Source organism: Falco punctatus (assembly GCF_963210335.1).
Source record: "Falco punctatus genome assembly, chromosome: 4".
Lineage (NCBI taxonomy): Eukaryota > Metazoa > Chordata > Aves > Falconiformes > Falconidae > Falco > Falco punctatus.
In genome coordinates, this window is record NC_137583.1 from 35,704,202 (window position 1) to 35,723,297 (window position 19,096).

At 38.9% G+C, this 19,096-nt stretch overlaps 1 protein-coding gene and 1 long non-coding RNA gene across 2 annotated transcripts in view; one reads left to right on the plus strand and one right to left on the minus strand.

Moving 5' to 3' along the window:
• Positions 1–363: 363 nt before the first annotated feature.
• On the plus strand, positions 364–9,180 carry LOC308062264. The gene is made up of 2 exons (XR_013927529.1): positions 364–609; positions 2,925–9,180. It is a non-coding gene; the product is annotated as an uncharacterized lncRNA (long non-coding RNA).
• Positions 9,181–10,653: 1,473 nt separating this feature from the next.
• The window catches only part of BMERB1 (bMERB domain containing 1), a 61,078-nt gene continuing 52,635 nt past the window's right edge, over positions 10,654–19,096 (minus strand). Inside the window, exons 3-6 of the mRNA XM_080383473.1 lie at positions 18,180–18,253; positions 15,034–15,148; positions 13,307–13,389; positions 10,654–12,020 (exon numbers count right to left, since the gene is read on the minus strand). Of these exons, the coding sequence (XP_080239599.1) occupies positions 11,908–12,020; positions 13,307–13,389; positions 15,034–15,148; positions 18,180–18,253 (385 nt within the window). The 3' untranslated portion in view covers positions 10,654–11,907. The remainder of the gene's footprint in view (positions 12,021–13,306; positions 13,390–15,033; positions 15,149–18,179; positions 18,254–19,096) is intronic.

Genomic DNA, 19,096 nt, shown 5'->3' on the forward strand with positions numbered 1-19,096 from the left:
AAAATTCGGGATTTAGTGAAGACAAAACAAATGCTATAAATCCACAAACTGCTCTTCTGGAGAATGAGGGTTTTTCAAATATTTGCAATTCAGCTGCTCTTCATACAACAAAGTTTAGGGTTTATTTTAGAAGGAAACGGCTGTTTATCAGCCTAAAGAGAAAAATAGAGAAAGGAGTGTAAATGCAGCAGGTGAAAGAAAGGTGTTTCTCTTGAGTTTTAGTCTAACTTTGAAATGTTGGAATTGATGTGAATAATGTCATACAGAGTGTTACTGTGCAATAAAGTTAACAAGTGAATTCTGAGTTATAATAGCCTTGTAGTTCCTGGATAATTACCATCTTCAGCAAGCTGGAAAACAAGTCTGATGAGCAAGTTACTTTTGCAGCTTCACTAGAGTGCTTTGAACTTTACTTTAGAATCTTACACAATAGCGTTAAGAAATAATCTGCAAGTTAATTGGACTGTTCTGTCATCTCACAGCTTTATGGACAAAAGTAAAGAGGTGGAGGAGCTGCTCCTGACTCTTTGTGGTCTTACTGCATAGTCTCACTTAATAGAACTGTTAAGTGGAATAGTCTGCTAGAATAAAATGTCAGGCCTGCCACAGGTAAGTGTTCACTTGACCTTGTAGAGTACTTATTTTAAAGTTGTTTACTGAACAAGTAACTACCTTAAAAAACCCAACTTACTTAGCAGGAGACTCTCCATAAATAGTGTAACAAATACCATTCTTTAAAAGGAGGGGCAGGCACTTTATTAAAAATTTCTGTAGCATCTTGGGTAACACCACAAACCATGTAATTGGTCGTCTGTAATTTCATTTTTTCAGTAGTTGTAAACATTTTAAGTATGCATGAGTAAAAACCCCCATACCCATCTGGTATGTGATTAGCTTCAAAAGGTGAGTTGGATTTTTAGATGTTCTTTTGTTACCATGCTGCAAACATTCCCAATTCTTTCATTCTTGTTTTATGTTAAGTCATGTGTTTAAATTAGTGAAACTTTTGAAAGTTGTGATGGAAATAACTTGACATTTTTCCCCAAATGAATATGGCTTGGTCTGTCTGCCATAATGTAACAGGACAGGGTGCAATTGCTGGCCTGTAGGCAGGCTTGTTACCTGGTGGGCAGTGCCAGTTCACACACCAAGTCAGGTATTTCTGTTCCTTTATTCCGGTTTGTGCGAGGTAGGGAGCTAGGGGGTAAAGCACAAATGCCTAGCTCACAGATATGTCAGATCTTTACACTACACAGTTCAGCAAGCAAAGCCATCAGCCTTCATTGGTTAGGTTAAATAATTCCTTCATTACTTAATACGCAGTGTCCTGTTTGTCATATGTCTCTCATGTTAATTAGTTTGCATGCTCAGTCTCAACTTTATGGATGGGGGATTTTTTTCATCAGTGGTCAATGAGGCAGTCGGGATCACCTCTTGCTGGAATTACCTTTCCCCTAGTTTTTGCTGAGCTCATTCCTTATGGTGAACTTCCACTCAGCTCATCTGTCTTGTGGGGGTGCTTTCTTTTGAAGTTACTTTTTTGGACAGAGGATTTATCAGTTCTCAACGAAGTGCTTAGCAGGACATACAGAAATACTTCTCTTGAATTAACAGTCAACTCATTAGTTTCTGTTGTCTTCAAGTCAAACTTCTAACAGTACATTTGATCTTATTAATCATTCCCTTAATCATTTGATAAATAGCACGGTGAGCTATGGTTTAACTCCTATTTTTATTGTGTGATTGAAAAAAAAAACAACCACCAGGAGACTTGGGTGTAAAGCTAGAAAAGGGTGTTAGGGTAGTGAGTTACTTAGCCAATGTTTCAGGTGTAATGTGGAATAATGCTAATAGGAATCACGACTAAGAACATAAGGCTGTTGACCTGTGACATTTTTGAACAGAGCGGCTGATAAAAGGCTTTTCCTTTGGACAAAATCAAAGCTTTGGGTGTGAAAAAGTAAAGAAGCAATGTCTTTCTGTGGAATAGGCTGAGGACACTGGTTTTGGCCATGAAGGACAGGTTGCTTTCTGTGTTCAAGACACTCTTAGGGCTTTAGTATGGAGAGAAAAACTGACTGCTTAGAGGAAAAAATATGGCCTGGTTATGGTTAGACAGCTGTTTACAGAAACATAAGCAACTGAAAACTTTACTAGTGAAGCTTGCTTATTAGTCTGTGGGAGTAACCCTTTTAATCTTGTCAGTTTACTTCTTGTGACTGACACTTGAAACGTGTTAAGTGTCTTTGCAGCTAACCTTTTTTTTGTAATCTGAATGTTTAAGATCTTGTGCCTTTGAAAATTAGAGTTTGGAAACCTTGCCTTTAAGTGATTTCTCATTCAGAGCTTGACCTTATTGCCTGTTCAGTCTGTCCAACCATAGGAAGTCAGATGCTGATGTACTTTAGAGTCAGCATTTTAGTAATGCATAGTGTGATGTCTTACAGTGGATGTATGCTATGGCACAACTGAGAAGACCTAGAGATCTTTCAGGTAATATCCCACAGTTTAGCTGGTATTTGGTCAGAGGATGAGATAAAACATTTCTTCTCTTCCAGCATGCATTACTTTGAATGTACTATGCCTCCTTGTATGGACTGGTTTTATGTTTCATGTTACACATTCAGGTAATTATTAAAATAGTTTGTACTGCTATACTTACGCTACAGGAAGCAGATTGATATAAAGAGAATGCTGTTTTACCAAGAATTTGAGATGCACTTCAAGGCATTATATCTGAGCATTTTCTGTAAAGTAAAAAAGACTTCTCTAGGATAGACCAGTGTAAGGCCTTCTTTAGATGCTTCACTAGTCCTATCTAATTCTTAGCTGCCTTGTACCTAGAATACCTAAGAAAGCGATTTTGCTTGTTTTTTACTCTTTGGCTAATTGCCACTGACAGTGTTGCATTTGTTTTCCTTAAGCATTTAAAGCAGTTTGGCTATAAGTAGTGACAAGCCTGACAGAAGCTGCCTGACTGTGCTGGTTGCACTTGAAGGGAGAGTTGTTTGAAGTGCAGACTAGTGCATTTGAAGACATCTCCAATTTAAGCTCAAGCTATTAGGACAGCATTCTTAAACAATGACTGAAGGTTGTTGCCAACAGACTTGGAATAAAGAGGATAGTATGGATATTATGCAGTGAGACCTAAGCACCTTATCAGACTGCAGGTAAGTAATTTAATTTTACCTGAAGAGTAGAATAAACATAAAATATGTGAAGGGAATTCAGAGGGGGGAAAAAAAATCAAGCTGTGCAAAGAGAGACAGGAACAGATCACGTGATAGCTCAGTAACCAGAGATTGCTTTCATATCTGCTGTTGTGTTCCTGAAAGATGTGGGGGGATTGCGAAGGTGGGGTATAGACAAGAATGTGGAAACTTCAAGGATGCGCTCAGAGGAGAGAGAGCTAGGACAGGATGAAATGATCATAAATGGAATAGCTGAGGTGTTCTTCCTGGAAACATTTCTTAAAGCTTGTGGTCAGTATCTTGAAGGATTCATATTCTGAAGGACTTTCACGATATCTTGGACTTTGTCTGAAGCATAGGTAATGCCTGCAGGAAGAGTAGCGGTGCACTAGCAAGATGGCAGATAAATTCCTTGCCCTCACTAAGTCAGTTTGCCACCTGAAAAGTTGAGCAAGGTATTCCTGCACCAAGGTGATCTTCCTGCCTTTACAGATGGCCTGTGTAGGTACAGACAAGGCATAAAAACATCTTTTGGCTTATTCTTTTGGCACTTATCTCTGTATTTTGTGTTGTAAGGGTCTGTCCTTAGTTTCCACTATTTTCTTGGGACTGGAGTGTTCCTGTTGCTTGTGAGGATACAGGTGATCCCTTTGGAAACACTCTCTTAATCTCTTGAGCTTGACAGTCCTAAAGCAAAAGCCTTCAAAATACTTCCTTTATAAGGTATCCATGCCAAAAAGGATTTTGGAGTGATTATAATCCAACCTTGTGCCTGTCTAAAGAGACTGTAGAGCAGTTGTTGCCAGCTCAGAAGCAAAGGAATTTGTGAGCTGCGATGTTGCGCTAAACAAGTTTGTGGTAATTCAGGAAGAAAGATGGTAAGAAACATCAGCTGTTGCAGACTTATTTTGGGTTGACATTTACTCATTTCACCTAGAGATTTGGAACCTGTATTACTGCCAGAAGCTATTCTACTTGGTATGTATCACGTGCGGTAATGCTGAGCTGACTTGCCTACAGCCTTATCCAGTGATGCTGGGGTAACAGGACATGATAAAGCCTCAGGCATTTTGGCAGGTCAGGTGGTACATGGCTGTCGTAGCACTATTACACGTCATGCTGTGGGCACAAGTCTCAAGTCAGACTTTAAGTTACTGGATTCAAAAGTAATAAAAATGGTATTCTGCCAGAAAACCTGTTGTGTGATGAAGTTCTACTGGCAAGAACACTCTCCCAACTTTATCAGCGTAGATGGAATTAAGTAATTGGCTCCAGGAAACTTGGAATTACCTGCAATAATCTCTGCTGGGTTTGAGCTTTCTTAAACTACTCTGTAATTTACCTGAAGCAATTTTTGGTAGAAGGCCAAGCCATAAAATTGAGTGCTCAGCAGGCCAGCAATTAGTTTGTTGGCTCTGACACAGACCCTGCAGGTCTGTTATGTGCAGCTTGACTTGAGTAGGCTGGCAGCAGTATGTGACAAGGCCGGTCACCGGGGGATTCCTAGTGCTGAAGCTTTGTGTGCTGTGATGACTGCTGTGGGCGTGGGTGGGATTCTTACACATGTTCCAGCTCAAGTCCTGATGGCAACTGTCATACCAGGTTCCTGGTGTTCTGGGCATGGTGCATGTTTTGATGGGTGGTAAAGGACACCAGGAATGCAGGGTGAACCCCGTTACTGTCTCTGGGTTGAGGCACTTGCTAGTAATGCTGAGGGAGTGTTCTTCCAGAGTTCATCAAGAACACCCACCCCCAGGCTGATTCTGGACTCTGCCATTGCTTTCTAAGGACATGTATTTCTTCTACTTAACTTTTTTCAGATGTGTAAACAATCTTAAAGGTATATCTCCCGCTAAAACATTCTGATACATTACACTTGTGTAGAATCTGGTTGCGGTTGGGTACAGTCTCAGTACAGAGGCTTTTGGAGCACAATGAGCTGCTAATTAATGAGACAGGGTGGTCTTACTCAAGATGCTACCTCAAATACTAACAGGGAAGGTGTTTGTAGGAAAGAATCCATCATTTGCTTGCCTGCGGGGAAGATGTACTTGTGTGGGTTCTCTTGGGCATCTGTCACTAAGAGCATGAACTTGCCTGAGAAACAAGTGGATGATTATAATTTCAAATCTATAGTCACATTAATGACCCCCAGGAGAGAGTCAAATCTTCCATTCAGTTGATACACCTAGTTTTAAAATAAGTGGTTGTAAATTGAGGTAAAGATTGCTCTGCTGCTTTCTTGTGGTTTGTCTCTTGCTAATGAAGACACCAATGTCTTGTGCTTCAGGAGGTGGATATTCAGCAGTGCCTGTGGTAGTTGAAATTCACTGGATAATTTTGGGCCTTGGATATAATTTTTCTGTAGACCTGCATTTGCTCTATGTAAATTGATTGAGGACTGTAGGACTTCATCAGTTAGGTTTATTTTGTGCTAGTTAACAAAAGATAATTACAGTGACAGTCTTCAGTGTTAAGTAGCTAAGGAGCTTTTGCATACATGGAGTTTTACCTAAAGTAGCTCTGCCCAGTGAAACAAAGCTAGGTCCTTAGAGGGGATTTCTGGCCTGAAGGTGCACAAGCCAATTGTGATGGGGTATAGGTGTGCTTACAAAAGCTTCAATACTAGTACTGTCATAAAGGAAAACTCTTTTTCTGCATGTCAAATCCAGTCACGTGTAACTGGGTTGGAAGGTCCATTCACTGGAATTCTTAGGATTTGTTTGTTAAGAAAACCAAGCACATCTCCAGTTAATGGAATTTCTGATGGTTTTAAGACAAGACAGTAATAATTAAATGTGTTGCTGCTGTCATTTGTAGTTTTGTGGTGCGTGAGCTGTCTGCTCTTCTAGCTTGAAAATCCTAAACTGGAAGTTCTCAATTTAGCTGTATTACCTGCTGGAGTGAGTCTAGCTACAGCATGTCGAAGTAAGTTTGAAAGTCTAATCCTTTACAGCATCCAGCCTATTACAATCCACTGTGTGTAGCTGATGAGGTTTACTTTTTAGGTATCAATTTAGACATCTCTTGCTGTCATACCACAATTAGTTCAACCTCACATGAAGTACTACTGCAGAAAACTGCTTCTAGTTAAGAGACTAATAATTCTGTAAAGGATACAAGCTTAAATGTAAGTGAAATGCTGCTGTTAGGCACTTCTTTTAATAGTCTCCGAGTCTGTAAATTGTTGCCTAGGCTGTCTGCATCCAGGTCTAGGTACTGAGGTGTTCTCAAGATGCTGTGTGAGGTGTTATATCCACATGGAGGGAAGAGTAAGTTTTGAGCCTTAAAGTAATGTTTTTATGATACGATCCTGTTCCAAAGCAGCCTGCTTGGCTGACTGTTTACAGGATTGATGGGATTATGTGGAACAAGATGCACCTTGGTTAACATTGGGTAGCATTTATACTGGGGCAAAGTAGGACTGTGTTCATTTAGGTAACTTGTGACTACTCTGGAAGAGTGGCTTGGACTTAGAGCTGCTTGGAAATAACGTGCTGGGTCTGGAATAGAAAAGGGAGCTGCCCTTTCTTCAAGGTTAAAACAGTAGAAAAACTACTTTGCTTTTTTTCAGCCTGCTCCTGAAATGTGAGAGTTTGGTGACCTGCTGGCACTTGATTTTTTCAGATGTTGGTTATTACTGTATATGTTGGAGCACCAAGGATTTTTCCACTGTTTTAGGTAGGAGCAAGCCACACAGAGCACCTTGGTTTATTTGCAGATCTCTGAAGACGCTATACTGCAGAATGCATATTCTTTGGGTGGTTGTCTGTGCAATGAGTTTGTGGTTGTCTTTCTACTGTGAGAGAAATACCATGTCAACTGTAACAATCTGAACTAAATTCCTCCAAATTCCTTTGTAATAAGAAAAATACTCTCCTTCATGACCAGAAACATTTTCTGTGATAGTTGTTTACCAGTGAGTCTTGCAGGTTCCCTATTAATTCTTAGCTGGAATTTTAATTCAAGTCCAGACTAAAAGAAGTCTGAGATTATCTTGGTTTTGGAGCCAGTATTCAAACTCTTACTTCCTATCATCTGCCTCTGAAATGCTAGTAAAGATTTTAACTTGTAATTTGAGGTAATTGGTTTCAGTCTGCTGTAAATGTTTTATTTCCAAGTGGCATGGCTTGAGACCAAGCTGAACAGAATACTAGGAAAACTTTTCCTTGACTGTCTACTTAGTTGCAAATGGAAACATACTCTCATGCCTGTGTAGAAAGACAGTGTGATACAGCCTGAATCACACATGAAGTCATGGTCACCAGCCACAAAGATGAAAACATGCTCTAGTTACCTTTTGCAGCCCCACACTTCAGCCCGCAGTCAAATGCGACTTAATATGGGTTTTTAGGTAAAGTACTATTCTTTCTGGAGGGGATGTACTTATGAAAGTACTTGCTAACAGTTGTTAACAGTGTCTTGGTTAACAAGACATTGGCAATTTGTTATCAGGGTACAATTAGAAAGTCTGGATGATGCAATCTGTCTCCTGTATATAGCAGATTTTGATGTGGCATGTCTCAGTTGTCTGCAGGATTATGTTTAAAGTTTTCTGTTGAGCGGAATTATTCTGTGCTGGGAGATGGGAGGAGAGACTTGTCTTCCATGCCTCTTGTTCAGATGATATTATACCATTGCTGTTAGCTATTCCTTAGTTGACTGTCAACACCAAAACTCTGCTAATACAACTTTTGATTTCATTGTGTTCCATTGCTCCAACCTTCCTCCTGCAGGAAGCAGAGCACCAACATGAGATCCACCCCTAGATGTACTTGATTCCATGTCATTCCCTGCCATCTGTGGAGCCCTACACTTTAGGTAGTATCTGTAAAACCATGCTGGTGAGCAGGCCAGCTGATAATATTTTTTTTTCTAATTGCTGTTTGGCTTGGCAATGTTTTAGATACTCAAATATGTTAGGCCTTTATCTTCTCAATATAGGGCTGGCAACTGTCTTCTAGTCTGTGCAGTGCTCTGGGCTGTAGTGGGGTTTCAGAGTCAGCTAGGAGCATAATGATACTAGGTTTTTTGTGGGTTTTGTTTGTGGAGTGTCACTGAGGAAACTTTTTCCAGTGAGGAAGATCCTTTATTTCAGTAGCATCACCAGCTTACCAAAGTGATCCTTTCTTGTGGAATAATAATCCTGTTATTTCTGAAAAGTATAGCAGCACAATAAGTGCATCCCGATCTATTCCACAACCGCTTATTTCCTTCAGTAACAGGAAGAAGCATATGCTTAATATAACACAGCAGCTTAGTTTATTCGGGAACATGTTTAACTTTGCTGAAGAGATTCAGTAGGCCTAGGGGAAGGTACAAGAGAACCATTTGCTGGTAGAATTGGTGATTAGTACAAATAGCACTTCAGCACTTCTGTTTTTCTCAGTAGACCAAGACCATTCCCTGAATATAGCTGTGTTTACCAGTTCAAAGAGGAAACTGTGTGTCAAATCCACCTTAAATTTTCTTCTTTTTCTGATGCCTTGCCTTCTTTCTGAAGTGATAAACAGCCAGGATTTCCAGAAGAGATTTTCGGGTGCTTCAGTCAATCGATGCCTCTCTTTGCAGACAGTAACAGATATCTGAAAAACAGCTCTGAAGTGATGCCAGTTACTCGATGTAGATGCCTAAAGATATTTGTCTGATATTTTCTGCAGACTTTACATATGGGTCTTCCATAATGTGCTATGTTCATAGGATCATGAAGGTTAAAGCCCCTCATTATTCTTGGGACTACTTAGTGGTTTAGTATAATTTTTAAAAACAAGGACCAAGATTTTAGCACACTTAATTCTTTCCTAAGTTTAATTACAATCATTGTTTGAAGTAAGCCATTAGGGCTCTGCTGTGTTCTGGGTGGTTAGGGCTCTGCTGCGTTCTGGGTGGATAACACTGTAAGCCAGTGCTGAACACAGTTGAGAACCTGACCTCACAGGCTTTAAAAAAAAAAACCAAAAAAAAAACCAAACAAAAAAAAACAAACCACCAAACAAAAACCCCAACAACAACAACAACAACAAAAAAAAACCTAAAAACACCAAAACACCCAGGATTGTATCACTAAGCAGCATCACTGATCCCCTTCTAAAGGAACCACTGGTGCACTGCAGGCAAGCTGTTCAAACCCACCCAAATAAAAGCAGAGCTGAAGCATATACTAATTAAAACCAAAACAAACTCACACAAAGAAAACATTTCAGCTGAGCCAAGCTAGAACTCCTGAAAATGAAGTTCACTCTCATTAATACTGCTGTAGTTCAAGTCCTTTTGGGGCACTGGCTACCAGTGCTAACTATATGAATATTACATATTCATACTTCTGTTTTCATTTTAATTAAACAAGGGGGCTCTGTAGCCTAGTCATGAGTGTTGCATCCCAGAAATGTCTAGCTCCATTTCCTGTTAATGATTATCTTTTTTTTTGTACAAACCTACATTCCACTGATTTCACTTTTCTTCCTGAGGGACTATAGCTTCTGTGCAGCACATGGGGATCACCCCAATCATGAGCAGAGCCTGGTTTAAACTCTAACATGTGTGAGTGACCTCTTGCCTTACAAAAACTGCATGCAAAGTCCTCCTTCAAGACCCTTCTTACAGCATTTGTAATACTTGGTTGTAACAGTTGATGCCTCCTAAGGCTTTAAGTTGGTGCTTCACTACTTTAACTTCCATTTGCCTTTGTTAATGGCACTGAACATCTGCCTTTTGTCCTAAGATGCTGATAATTCCTGATGTCTTAATTGGGTTCCAGCACATTAAAGAGGCTGTTGAATTTTACAGAAGCCAGTGAATATTTCTTCCCCTCCAGTGTGTATTCTTGCCTTAACAGCAGTTTTCCCCATAACTCTTTATGTATACAGGTGCTATACAGAGTCCAACCCGTAACAGATACAGTAGATATTAACAGCTACAGAGCTTAATGTGATGTTGCATGTATCAACAAAAGGATGCAACAACTATATGTGACTCTTCAGCCTTTCAGTATGTCTTGTCCTCTTTCCTGCATCTTTGGTCAAAGTAATTAAAGTGCTTTACGTCCAGTGGAAACATTTTGTGGTTTTTCCTCCTTGATCCTTAAACCTTAAGGAATTTAGAGATGTAGGTTCCCTATCTCAAGTGAGTCTGCGATGTTGAAACAAATTATTCTGGAAATGCAAATATCCTTAATCAAATCAGTCTGATGCTAGGGATTAGGTTTTACTTGTTCAAGAATAGTCTTGAGTTACTTTAGATGATTTTACTGTCTCCTTGAACCTTGATAAGATACTTCGTAAAAAATATTAGTTTATCCTTTTAGGGTAACTGCTGTTATTTTTTTCTCTTTTCCTGTAACTGTGGCTTCTTCGTATATAAGTGTACACTTCACTTAGCTGGCTTCACAAAATGGAAGTTCCTCCTGCAAAACTATTTTAGGAACTTTTTGCTGTTTGTTATTTCTAAGCCTGAGATTTTCACATTGGATCCATATACGTTTATTTTACTATTTACACCTATCACAGTACATTTATATGGAATACCATCACACAGACAAACCAGCTACTGACAGCTAATATAAAGATATTAGATTCCACAAGGCTTAATCTGCATAGAGACCAGAAACACGTTTAATGGTGAAACACAGATAAGTCCTTCTGTATTTCCCTTAATTTTAAACCCATTTTTTGTAGAATGTGATCTTCCCACCACAAATACCTACTTGTGTATTTGTATAGTTATCTTGTGGTCAGTTTGTGTTGGGTAGCTAGTACCTTCCTGTGTTTAATAATTTATATATTTATGGTAATGAAATGCGCAATTATTAGTTTTAAGCATAGTTTAAATATTAAATTTTGTTTGTCTTCCACTCTCCTCCCAGCAATCTACCGGTGATACATAATCTCATACTGCGTGTAATTTCTAATAGTGGGCAAAACTCTCTAGGGGAGTATTTCTGACCCCCTGCGAGGTGGAGATCTAAAAGAGAAATGACACTACTTTGGACTACATCATCTATTTGCAGATTACTGTAGTTGTGCTTGCTAAAGCTTTACCAGAGACTTATTTTCCCTGGTGCAAGCAATATTCATTTGACTTGAATAATTCAGAAATCATGTGGGATATAAAAATCTATCTCTATTTGCAGCCTCCTTGTCACTGATCCTCATTCTTTAGAGAGAATTTGAAGTGAAACTCCACAGCAAAGTAGTTTAACATCACACTAGTTTTGGTAAGTATTTTGTATGCAACATCAGTTATCATAAAGTTGCTTCATCTATCAGTTGCGCTATGTACAGCATTGCTACTTGTGGCTTTTGTTTTAAAAAGTAGCCAAAATGGGATATTTCAGCAATTTTTGAGTGCTGTTTGTTAAAGGGGAAAAGTGTACAACAAATTCTTACAAAGTGACAGCCTATTAAAATTGCTGGTTTTTATACCTTACTAGATGAAATATACCCTCTATTCATTCATCTTTATCACTGGGGTGTTTGTTGACTCTACGACAGATCTTTTCTGGTCACTGGACAGCCACTATATAGATTTCTTTTTTGGTTTTAGGCATGCGTGTTGAGTGATCCATGCAACAGTGAAGAACCTGCCATTGTACATTCCATATATTACTGTTGTACCAGTTGCTCTTGATTCTGTTAGCAGGATGCTGTTAGTTCCCCTCACTCTACATTTTCATTCAATGAAAACATTTGAAAAGACAAACACGGTAGAGAGCCCAGAGCTACATGATGTTGCATTGTGTGGCCCCACAACAATCTTTAATAATAGCCAATCCTGCTTTGGCAATGGTGGGCTTGCTTGGAGGAGGCTCTGCCTTCTTTTCTGCTGGGCTGCCTGCAATGTTCAAAACAAGACACCGTTAAAACTAAGAGCTGGTCAAACTATTTCTTCCTACTTCTGCAAGCCTTCCTCCCCCATACCCCCCTGCCCCGACTTTTAACTCATGTTTGGACAACACATCTAACCAAGTTGGTATGTGGATCCAGGCTGCTCAGGAATTTTATCTCTTCAAGGGAGAGAGTTAAGAGGGCCTAAAGCATCCAGACTTCTCAATGGAAGGGTAAACTTCTTGCATCTTGTTCAATCCAGGTATCCCTGTTCACAGCCCTAGGGTCAGATAACAGGCCTTCCACAGAAAGTCATTATACTGTGTTTAAACCCCAGCAAGGAAGGAGCTGAAGAACAAAAATATTGCTAGAGTTTCTCTCTTCAACTTGGATGTTGTAACAGGAGAACAAGATAAAGACAGGTTTTAAATTTTCAGGGTGAAAAGAATCTTTTTATCTTTATCATTGCATTTAAAAGCAATGAAATGAAGTAAACTAACAAGGGAGATGAGTCATGCTCCCTGTGACTAAAAGGGTATAAATAATTAGTGATGCATCTTAATGTCTCTATTAACCTTGTATTTGAACTCCACAGTCATTCCATATCCCTCTAGAAACTCTCTGGCAAGATCTTGATCTGTGCAAAATAGCAGTATTTGGATACAAACCTCTTCAGCTGGTGGACCAAATTCAGTTTCTAAGAAGGGCACCACTCTCACTTGACCAGCTCCATGCCTAAGAGCTCAGTTTGAGCTGGGTCAAAAATCAATCTGTTAACTTTTAGAGCTCATGCTGTAACTGTTGTATTTGAAAGCTGCAGATAAAAGATTACAAAGGATCATGTAATGTGCGTAGTTTCTGAGAAATTAGTGTGTCTATAAGTGATTTGAGTTGAGGTGATCAAAAAGTCTATTTATGCTGGTAAGATGTAAGAAATTTGTGGTAGCTGTGGAAGTTTGCAGTCTTTCCTCTTGTTTCCCTCTTGGCTGAAGTGTAACAGGCAAATTTTGCTTCAGATATCATGTATTCAAGTATACTTTGCATATATGAAACATACAAAGCAGTTCTGAAGTGGCAATACGTGACTTGGATTCAGTTTTAAGGGGTAATTGCACATCTGAATTTTAAATGGTGAGCAGCTGCTGACACGCTATCTCGTTTCAGGGTGATCTAGCTACATTAACCTAGCTTTTGGCAGAGGCTGGCCCAGCATGGCCTTTGAAAATACTGTTTTGTCTAGTTGTCTGAAGTTTTTCCTATTATTCTTGTTTTCCTTAATGTTTGGGAACTCACTGGTAGGAGATTGCGTTGCTTTGTCTAAGGGTTTTAACTTGGTGCGAAGGAATTCAGCCATCTCTTTGTCTTCTTCTTTCTCTCTGGTGGGGAAAAAAAGGAGAATAAATCTGTTACAGAAAAAACAGTGTCTTCACTGTAAATGGGACGGTAAAAGCTAAAGTACCTAGGATCAAATCACTAGTAAACAATTCACTAGTTTGCTTCTTAATAAGCAGAAAAACTATGTGGTTTTAAAGAAAACAAAATGTTTGCCTAAATGAAAACTTTAACTAACTTGAATTCAGAGAGAATTTTGCCCAAGGTTCTTTACTTGTCTGTGATAGTGTTGGATTCATTGTATTCCCTAGTTAGTGGATTTTAAACCATAATGTTTCACCTATTTTAAATTGGCCTCACAAGTGCTTCACAATGCTTCCTCTACAGAGTAAAACTGAGGATACATACTGCTGTGATTGTACTGTTTATTTTCAAAGGCCCACTTAAACAAAAGATTGGATCGCATGGTTTTCCACTGTTGGTGTTTACCAAAACGAAGTATATTTCTTTGTCTGAAGATGACAGCATTAGGCCCAAAATAAAAAGATCATGTTGTGTGTCTATTAATTATATTGTCATATTAGTTTCTTAGCTATTTTCTTACTTAAGCATTAACAATGAGCACACTGATTGAATATCTCAGTTTAGAGGAAAAGCAGATTTTATTATCAAGAGTTTTAAAGAAAAGCCTCAGGTTTTACTGCAAATGTGAATTGACACTAATGTATTCATATCTGCATAGCAGTACATTCTCAGTAGCCTGCATTTAGGCTGATGTATTGTCTGGCTGCTGATGTGGTTTTTGTGATTGGGATATTGCAGTAGCAGTTGAGCACTCTGGATTACACCGCTAGCTCGGGCTTCTTGTCAGCTGCTGCCTCTGGCCAGCTCTCTTTGATCAGCTGCCAGATGCTGGCAAGCTTTCTTCTCCTGTCCTTTGCTGGCTTAGAATTTAAATGTGTTGGAAGAGATATTGTCACTTAGGATAAATGGGTTGATGAGCCTTGAATCTTTACTCTTGAAAGACAAGGAAAGCAATAGCAAAACTTGGACTATCTGTAGGGTGTTGGGTTCTTAGTACAACAGCTGGAAATGAGCTTTTGAGGAAGACCACAGGTTTCTCAGCAACTTTGGTCTAAGGTACCGAGATGAAACCATTCCAAACTCACTTATGGTTTAGGTTAAGTAGACTTGTGTTAGTGATTGCATATTTTTTATTTTTTTTTCCCCTCTGGCAGGGTGAGAACAGTAGTAATAAACCCCAACCACATTAATAATTTAAAAAAGGCAAATTTTAAAAAATTTCTAAAAAATTAAAAAATTAAAAAATGTCTACAAACATGCCCCTTGTAGAATTCCATTTCATGACTATCTCCTGTGCCAAGAGGCTCCTCTGGTAGCAGCAAAAATCCTTCTCTTATTACTGGTAAATGCCCAGACACATTCTGGTAGGAAAGTAAGAGACCAAACCCCACTGTAGTTGTGAGATGACTGAATCATTAGTAAGATATAAAGCCACGGAAGCGCAACAATGTAGTTTTAATGCCTTTCCTATGGAACTGGGAGGAGGCCTGTAACTTTTAAAGGACCAATTCTCTCTCATTAATGTCAATATAAAATTTGTCACTCCGGTGTAGTATTAGACTTTTGAAATCTCACAAGTAAGTTCAGTTGCTTTTAGTTCTTACCGTAATCTCTCTACCTCTGCATCATCTACAAGAAAATCTCTTTTTTGTACCAGTCTGTGGATCTTCTGAATCAGTTCATCCTCTTTTTGTTTCTCCATCTTTGTTTTTTCTCTTTCTGGTCAAAAACAAAAAGAGACTATTACTTTGGATTCTGTGGAGTGGGGGCTGGGGTGTGTGTGGAAATTTAAGAATGAATTGCTGATTTAAGTCAGTGGTTCTTCAGACCTGAGTCACCAACCCCCCCAGCAAGTTCTGGTCACTGCCTCTTTTTTTCTCCTCCACTTGCTACTGTTGTGTCTGATCAGCTTAATGATCTGGAAACTGGGGCTTGGCAAGCCTGCTTGTAATAATAAATTACTCTGCAAGACACTGCTTTGAATTTTTTGAAGAGTAAGAAAACAGGCCAGGTTGTTTCATTAAAATCGGTGGTACAAACTTCCTTTGACCTCAGAGGAAACAAGACCACAACAAAGGAACTATTTCTCTGTATTTCATGACAGCTTTGGCTGTACAACGCTTTATTTCTACTCTAGTAAGGCAGGTGAGCTGCACATCCACACAAATAGCATCAGTTGTAAAATGTGGAAAAATAAATGAAAGTGTTTATTTTCCCTGTGTTTCAAAAGTTTGAGTAATATATGTCCTTGTTAATTGGCCAGTCTGTAATGACTGGGTTGCCTATAAACAGCTATTTTTGTGATGTGAAAGATGTACCTGCCACAAACTAAAACTCACAAATGTTAGGGGTTATGGAGCTGTAGTGTAAGGTTATAAAAGTGCAGTTAAGACAGAAATCTTCAAATGCAGCAAGCAGAGATGATCCCAGGCCACACATTTCCTCAAGAAGCTAAAAATTTTAATTAGCTGAGAAGACACTTTTTATTAAGTAAAGAATTTTGGTTTTCAGCAGTAGAACTGCATTGAGACAACCATAAAATTAAACACAGTAAGAGTTGTAGGAAGAAGTGCAAGCTGCCTGCAGTCTGCATCAGAGCTATGTTATGTCTGCTGATTGAACTCAGATTTTAAACAGCTAAATAAATAATTTGAAAATAATTGTTTAATACAGCTTAGTTTTGGATCATGGGCTTTAGGATGTTTCCTGCTGGAAATTTCTGCAGTAAATCCATTCCTTAGTGAGATAAAAGCACCTTGAATGTATTTTTAAGACAAGACTTACAGAATTTCAATCTCAGAAAGACATACTCCTTAGAGAATTTTAAAGTATGGCCTGTCAGTAGCAAAGGAAATAATTTGTAATATAACAGAAGGCTGCTTTGTCTGAGATGTATTTTCTGTGTTTTATCTCTTAGAGATTCTAAAGGGAGGTGATTACTGACTGCTGTGAAGATTTCAAGGCCTTTACATTGTTACCTATGGAGAATTCCTGTGATTAATAATGAATTTACAGGAGAAAAACAAAAAAGGCATAGAAATCGCTGCTTTTTTTTTTTTTTTTTTGCTTTGCCTCTTGTATCTATGAAGCAAGGGATCTCGTGCTCTCACTACTGAAGGTAGAAGCTACTTTATACTTCTTTTCAATCTGTCTTCTTCCCAGTCTGAAATACTATCTCTCATGATACCCTTCAGGAAACTGCCTGCCAAATATATGCATCCTGAATTGTGGCAAAATACTGCATACTCTGATCCCATGTCTACTGAAATTGGCTAAACCGTGTCTACGGAAAGTGTTTTTCTAGGTTAGGTGTGTGCTGTGTCTGCACTTAGTTCTGTGTGGATGCCAGCAGCTTCTCTGTCTTCATTAAGACAAAAGTGTTCTTGTTGTGAGTCTGCCAAAAGGTGGTGCTGCTGGAACTTAAAACAATTAAGTTTGCAGAGATTTGCAAAGTGCTAAGGAGAAACTGCTGTCTGTGGTTCTCTGTGTAAGAGTTTTAGAAAGTATTTTCCTGTCACAAAGGTTTTTAAAAAAAAAAAAAATCCAGCAAAAAAAAAAATGAAAACTGATCAACCTTAACTGTATGTTAAAAGTATGAGCAGGAAAGCTGCAAACTAGAAAAGGCAAGACAAGGGGAATTACTCATATATTTTCTAGGATTCATAATGCATTCCAATACCATTTAAATCAATAATTAAAATAGAATAATAGAAATTAAAAATGTGACCTATAAGTAACTAAGAAGTATAAAGAAAGAACTAGTAAAAAATATGAGTCTACTTTTGTTGGATACAAAGAAAGGTGGGTAAGTTCTTATACAACTAAGAATGTGTGGCTGTAAAGTAAACCCATTGTTTCCTGTTTCATGAGTGACCTTCTCTCCCATCTGGGGAGAAAGTTGTCCTTTAAAGTCCCACAATAAAATGTGGGGGGTGGGAAATGAGGGTAAGCAAATGAGAGTCAAAACTTGTCCTTAATAGTTAGGCAGCAGCAAATTATTTCTGAAGTGTGCTAGAGGCCATGCATACCTAGTATAAATGGCCCACTGCAGTTGCTGGGTGTTTTCGAGGATTTGTCTGTATTTTATTTTTTTTCTTGAATAGAGTAGGGCTGTTGTGGATGATCTGAAACAGCAAAGCTGGAGTGAAGCAAAATTCCTCATTTATTTCAGCTGGAGTCTGGAGTTAAGGACTGCAAAACTGCCCACAACCCTGTCCCTCCTTAGAACAGAGAATTAAAGCAAAACACAAAGCAGACTTTTGCCCCCTGCTTTTTGTAGAAACCTGGTTTACTTTATTCTGGTAGTTAGATTTAACTATGAGCATGATAATGAATTGGCGTATCTAGGAAAAAAACAATCACATTCGCAGTGATAAATCCCTCTCCTCACTTTTAATTCTGGTATCTCAGCACTCTTGTCTTTTCCACCTGATGATCTCTGTGCCACTTGGTTCCCTTGAGATTGCCAAGAGTGCAAGAACTAAGGAATATGCACCTGTCTGAGTGATATTTGTAGAACTGCTGCCAAGGGAATGGTGAAATACAGCATGAAAAGAAATACAGAGACAATTATATTAAAGATGGGAAGGAAATGGGGGAAAAAAAAAAAAAAAGATCCAGAGGAGAAAGATGAAACTCAGCCTTGGGGGGGAATTTCTGATTGTTATGGGCAGAGGTGTGCTCCTGACACCTTCCCCACCAGTGCATCACCCATGTATTATATTAGTATTGGGCTGGAGATAGGCATTACCTGGGATTGCTACCAAAGCCTGCAGCTCTTTCTTAAGGTTCATAATGTCTTTGCACAGCTGGATATCATCCATCCTGCAGAAACAGAAAAAGTATGGTCAGAGACATGCAAATCATCTTGTGTGACAGAATGGGCGGGTATCATCTGAATATATGGTACTGTCCCTTGCCTGGGTCCTGTGCATCAGTTTGGAATGCAGAAGTTTAACCTTGGGATACTAATTTATTCACCAATTTTAACAGATAGCAAAAGGTATTTAATACTAAATGCCTGTTGAGCCTTTGATTTCTTACTGGGAACTAATTTGTGTGTAGGTCATATCTGTCACTGCAGGTTATTTCAGTTACCTTTTGCTTTTTTGAATGTTACCAAACATTCTGGAATGGGCATCTGTATATTTAATGGTCATCAAAAAGACAGGTGTACCACATTGCACATACTGCAGCAACAGTGTTCACTTGGGAAAAGAGCAAGGGTGAGAGTAACAGGGAAGGGGTAGCAGAAGTTGGTAACATTACTTGGCACAGCCAAGACAAGGTTTATATTCTACTACCAACTTGCTTTGTGACCTTATTAATAATTTAGCCCTGATACCAAAGATCTGGAACCTGTCATAATTTGGCATCTATTTTGAGCTCTTGTGCCTTGGGTGAATGCCTTGCATGGTTGATGTGATGCTTCAAATCCTTGATGTGTGCAGAATGTCAAGACACAGAAGACAGCTAAAAAAAAAAATAATCTAACACTAACAGAAACTGCACCTTCAGTTTTTATTGAAACTGATACCTATCCTGAGAGCTGCTATACTGAATTATTCCCCTGGAAGCTAATGAACTTCATCGTTAGCTTCCTGGCAAATGTTTTATTTTAGTGTCCCAGCCATACTGGCAGCCACGGCTCGGGTGTTGGTTCCGAGG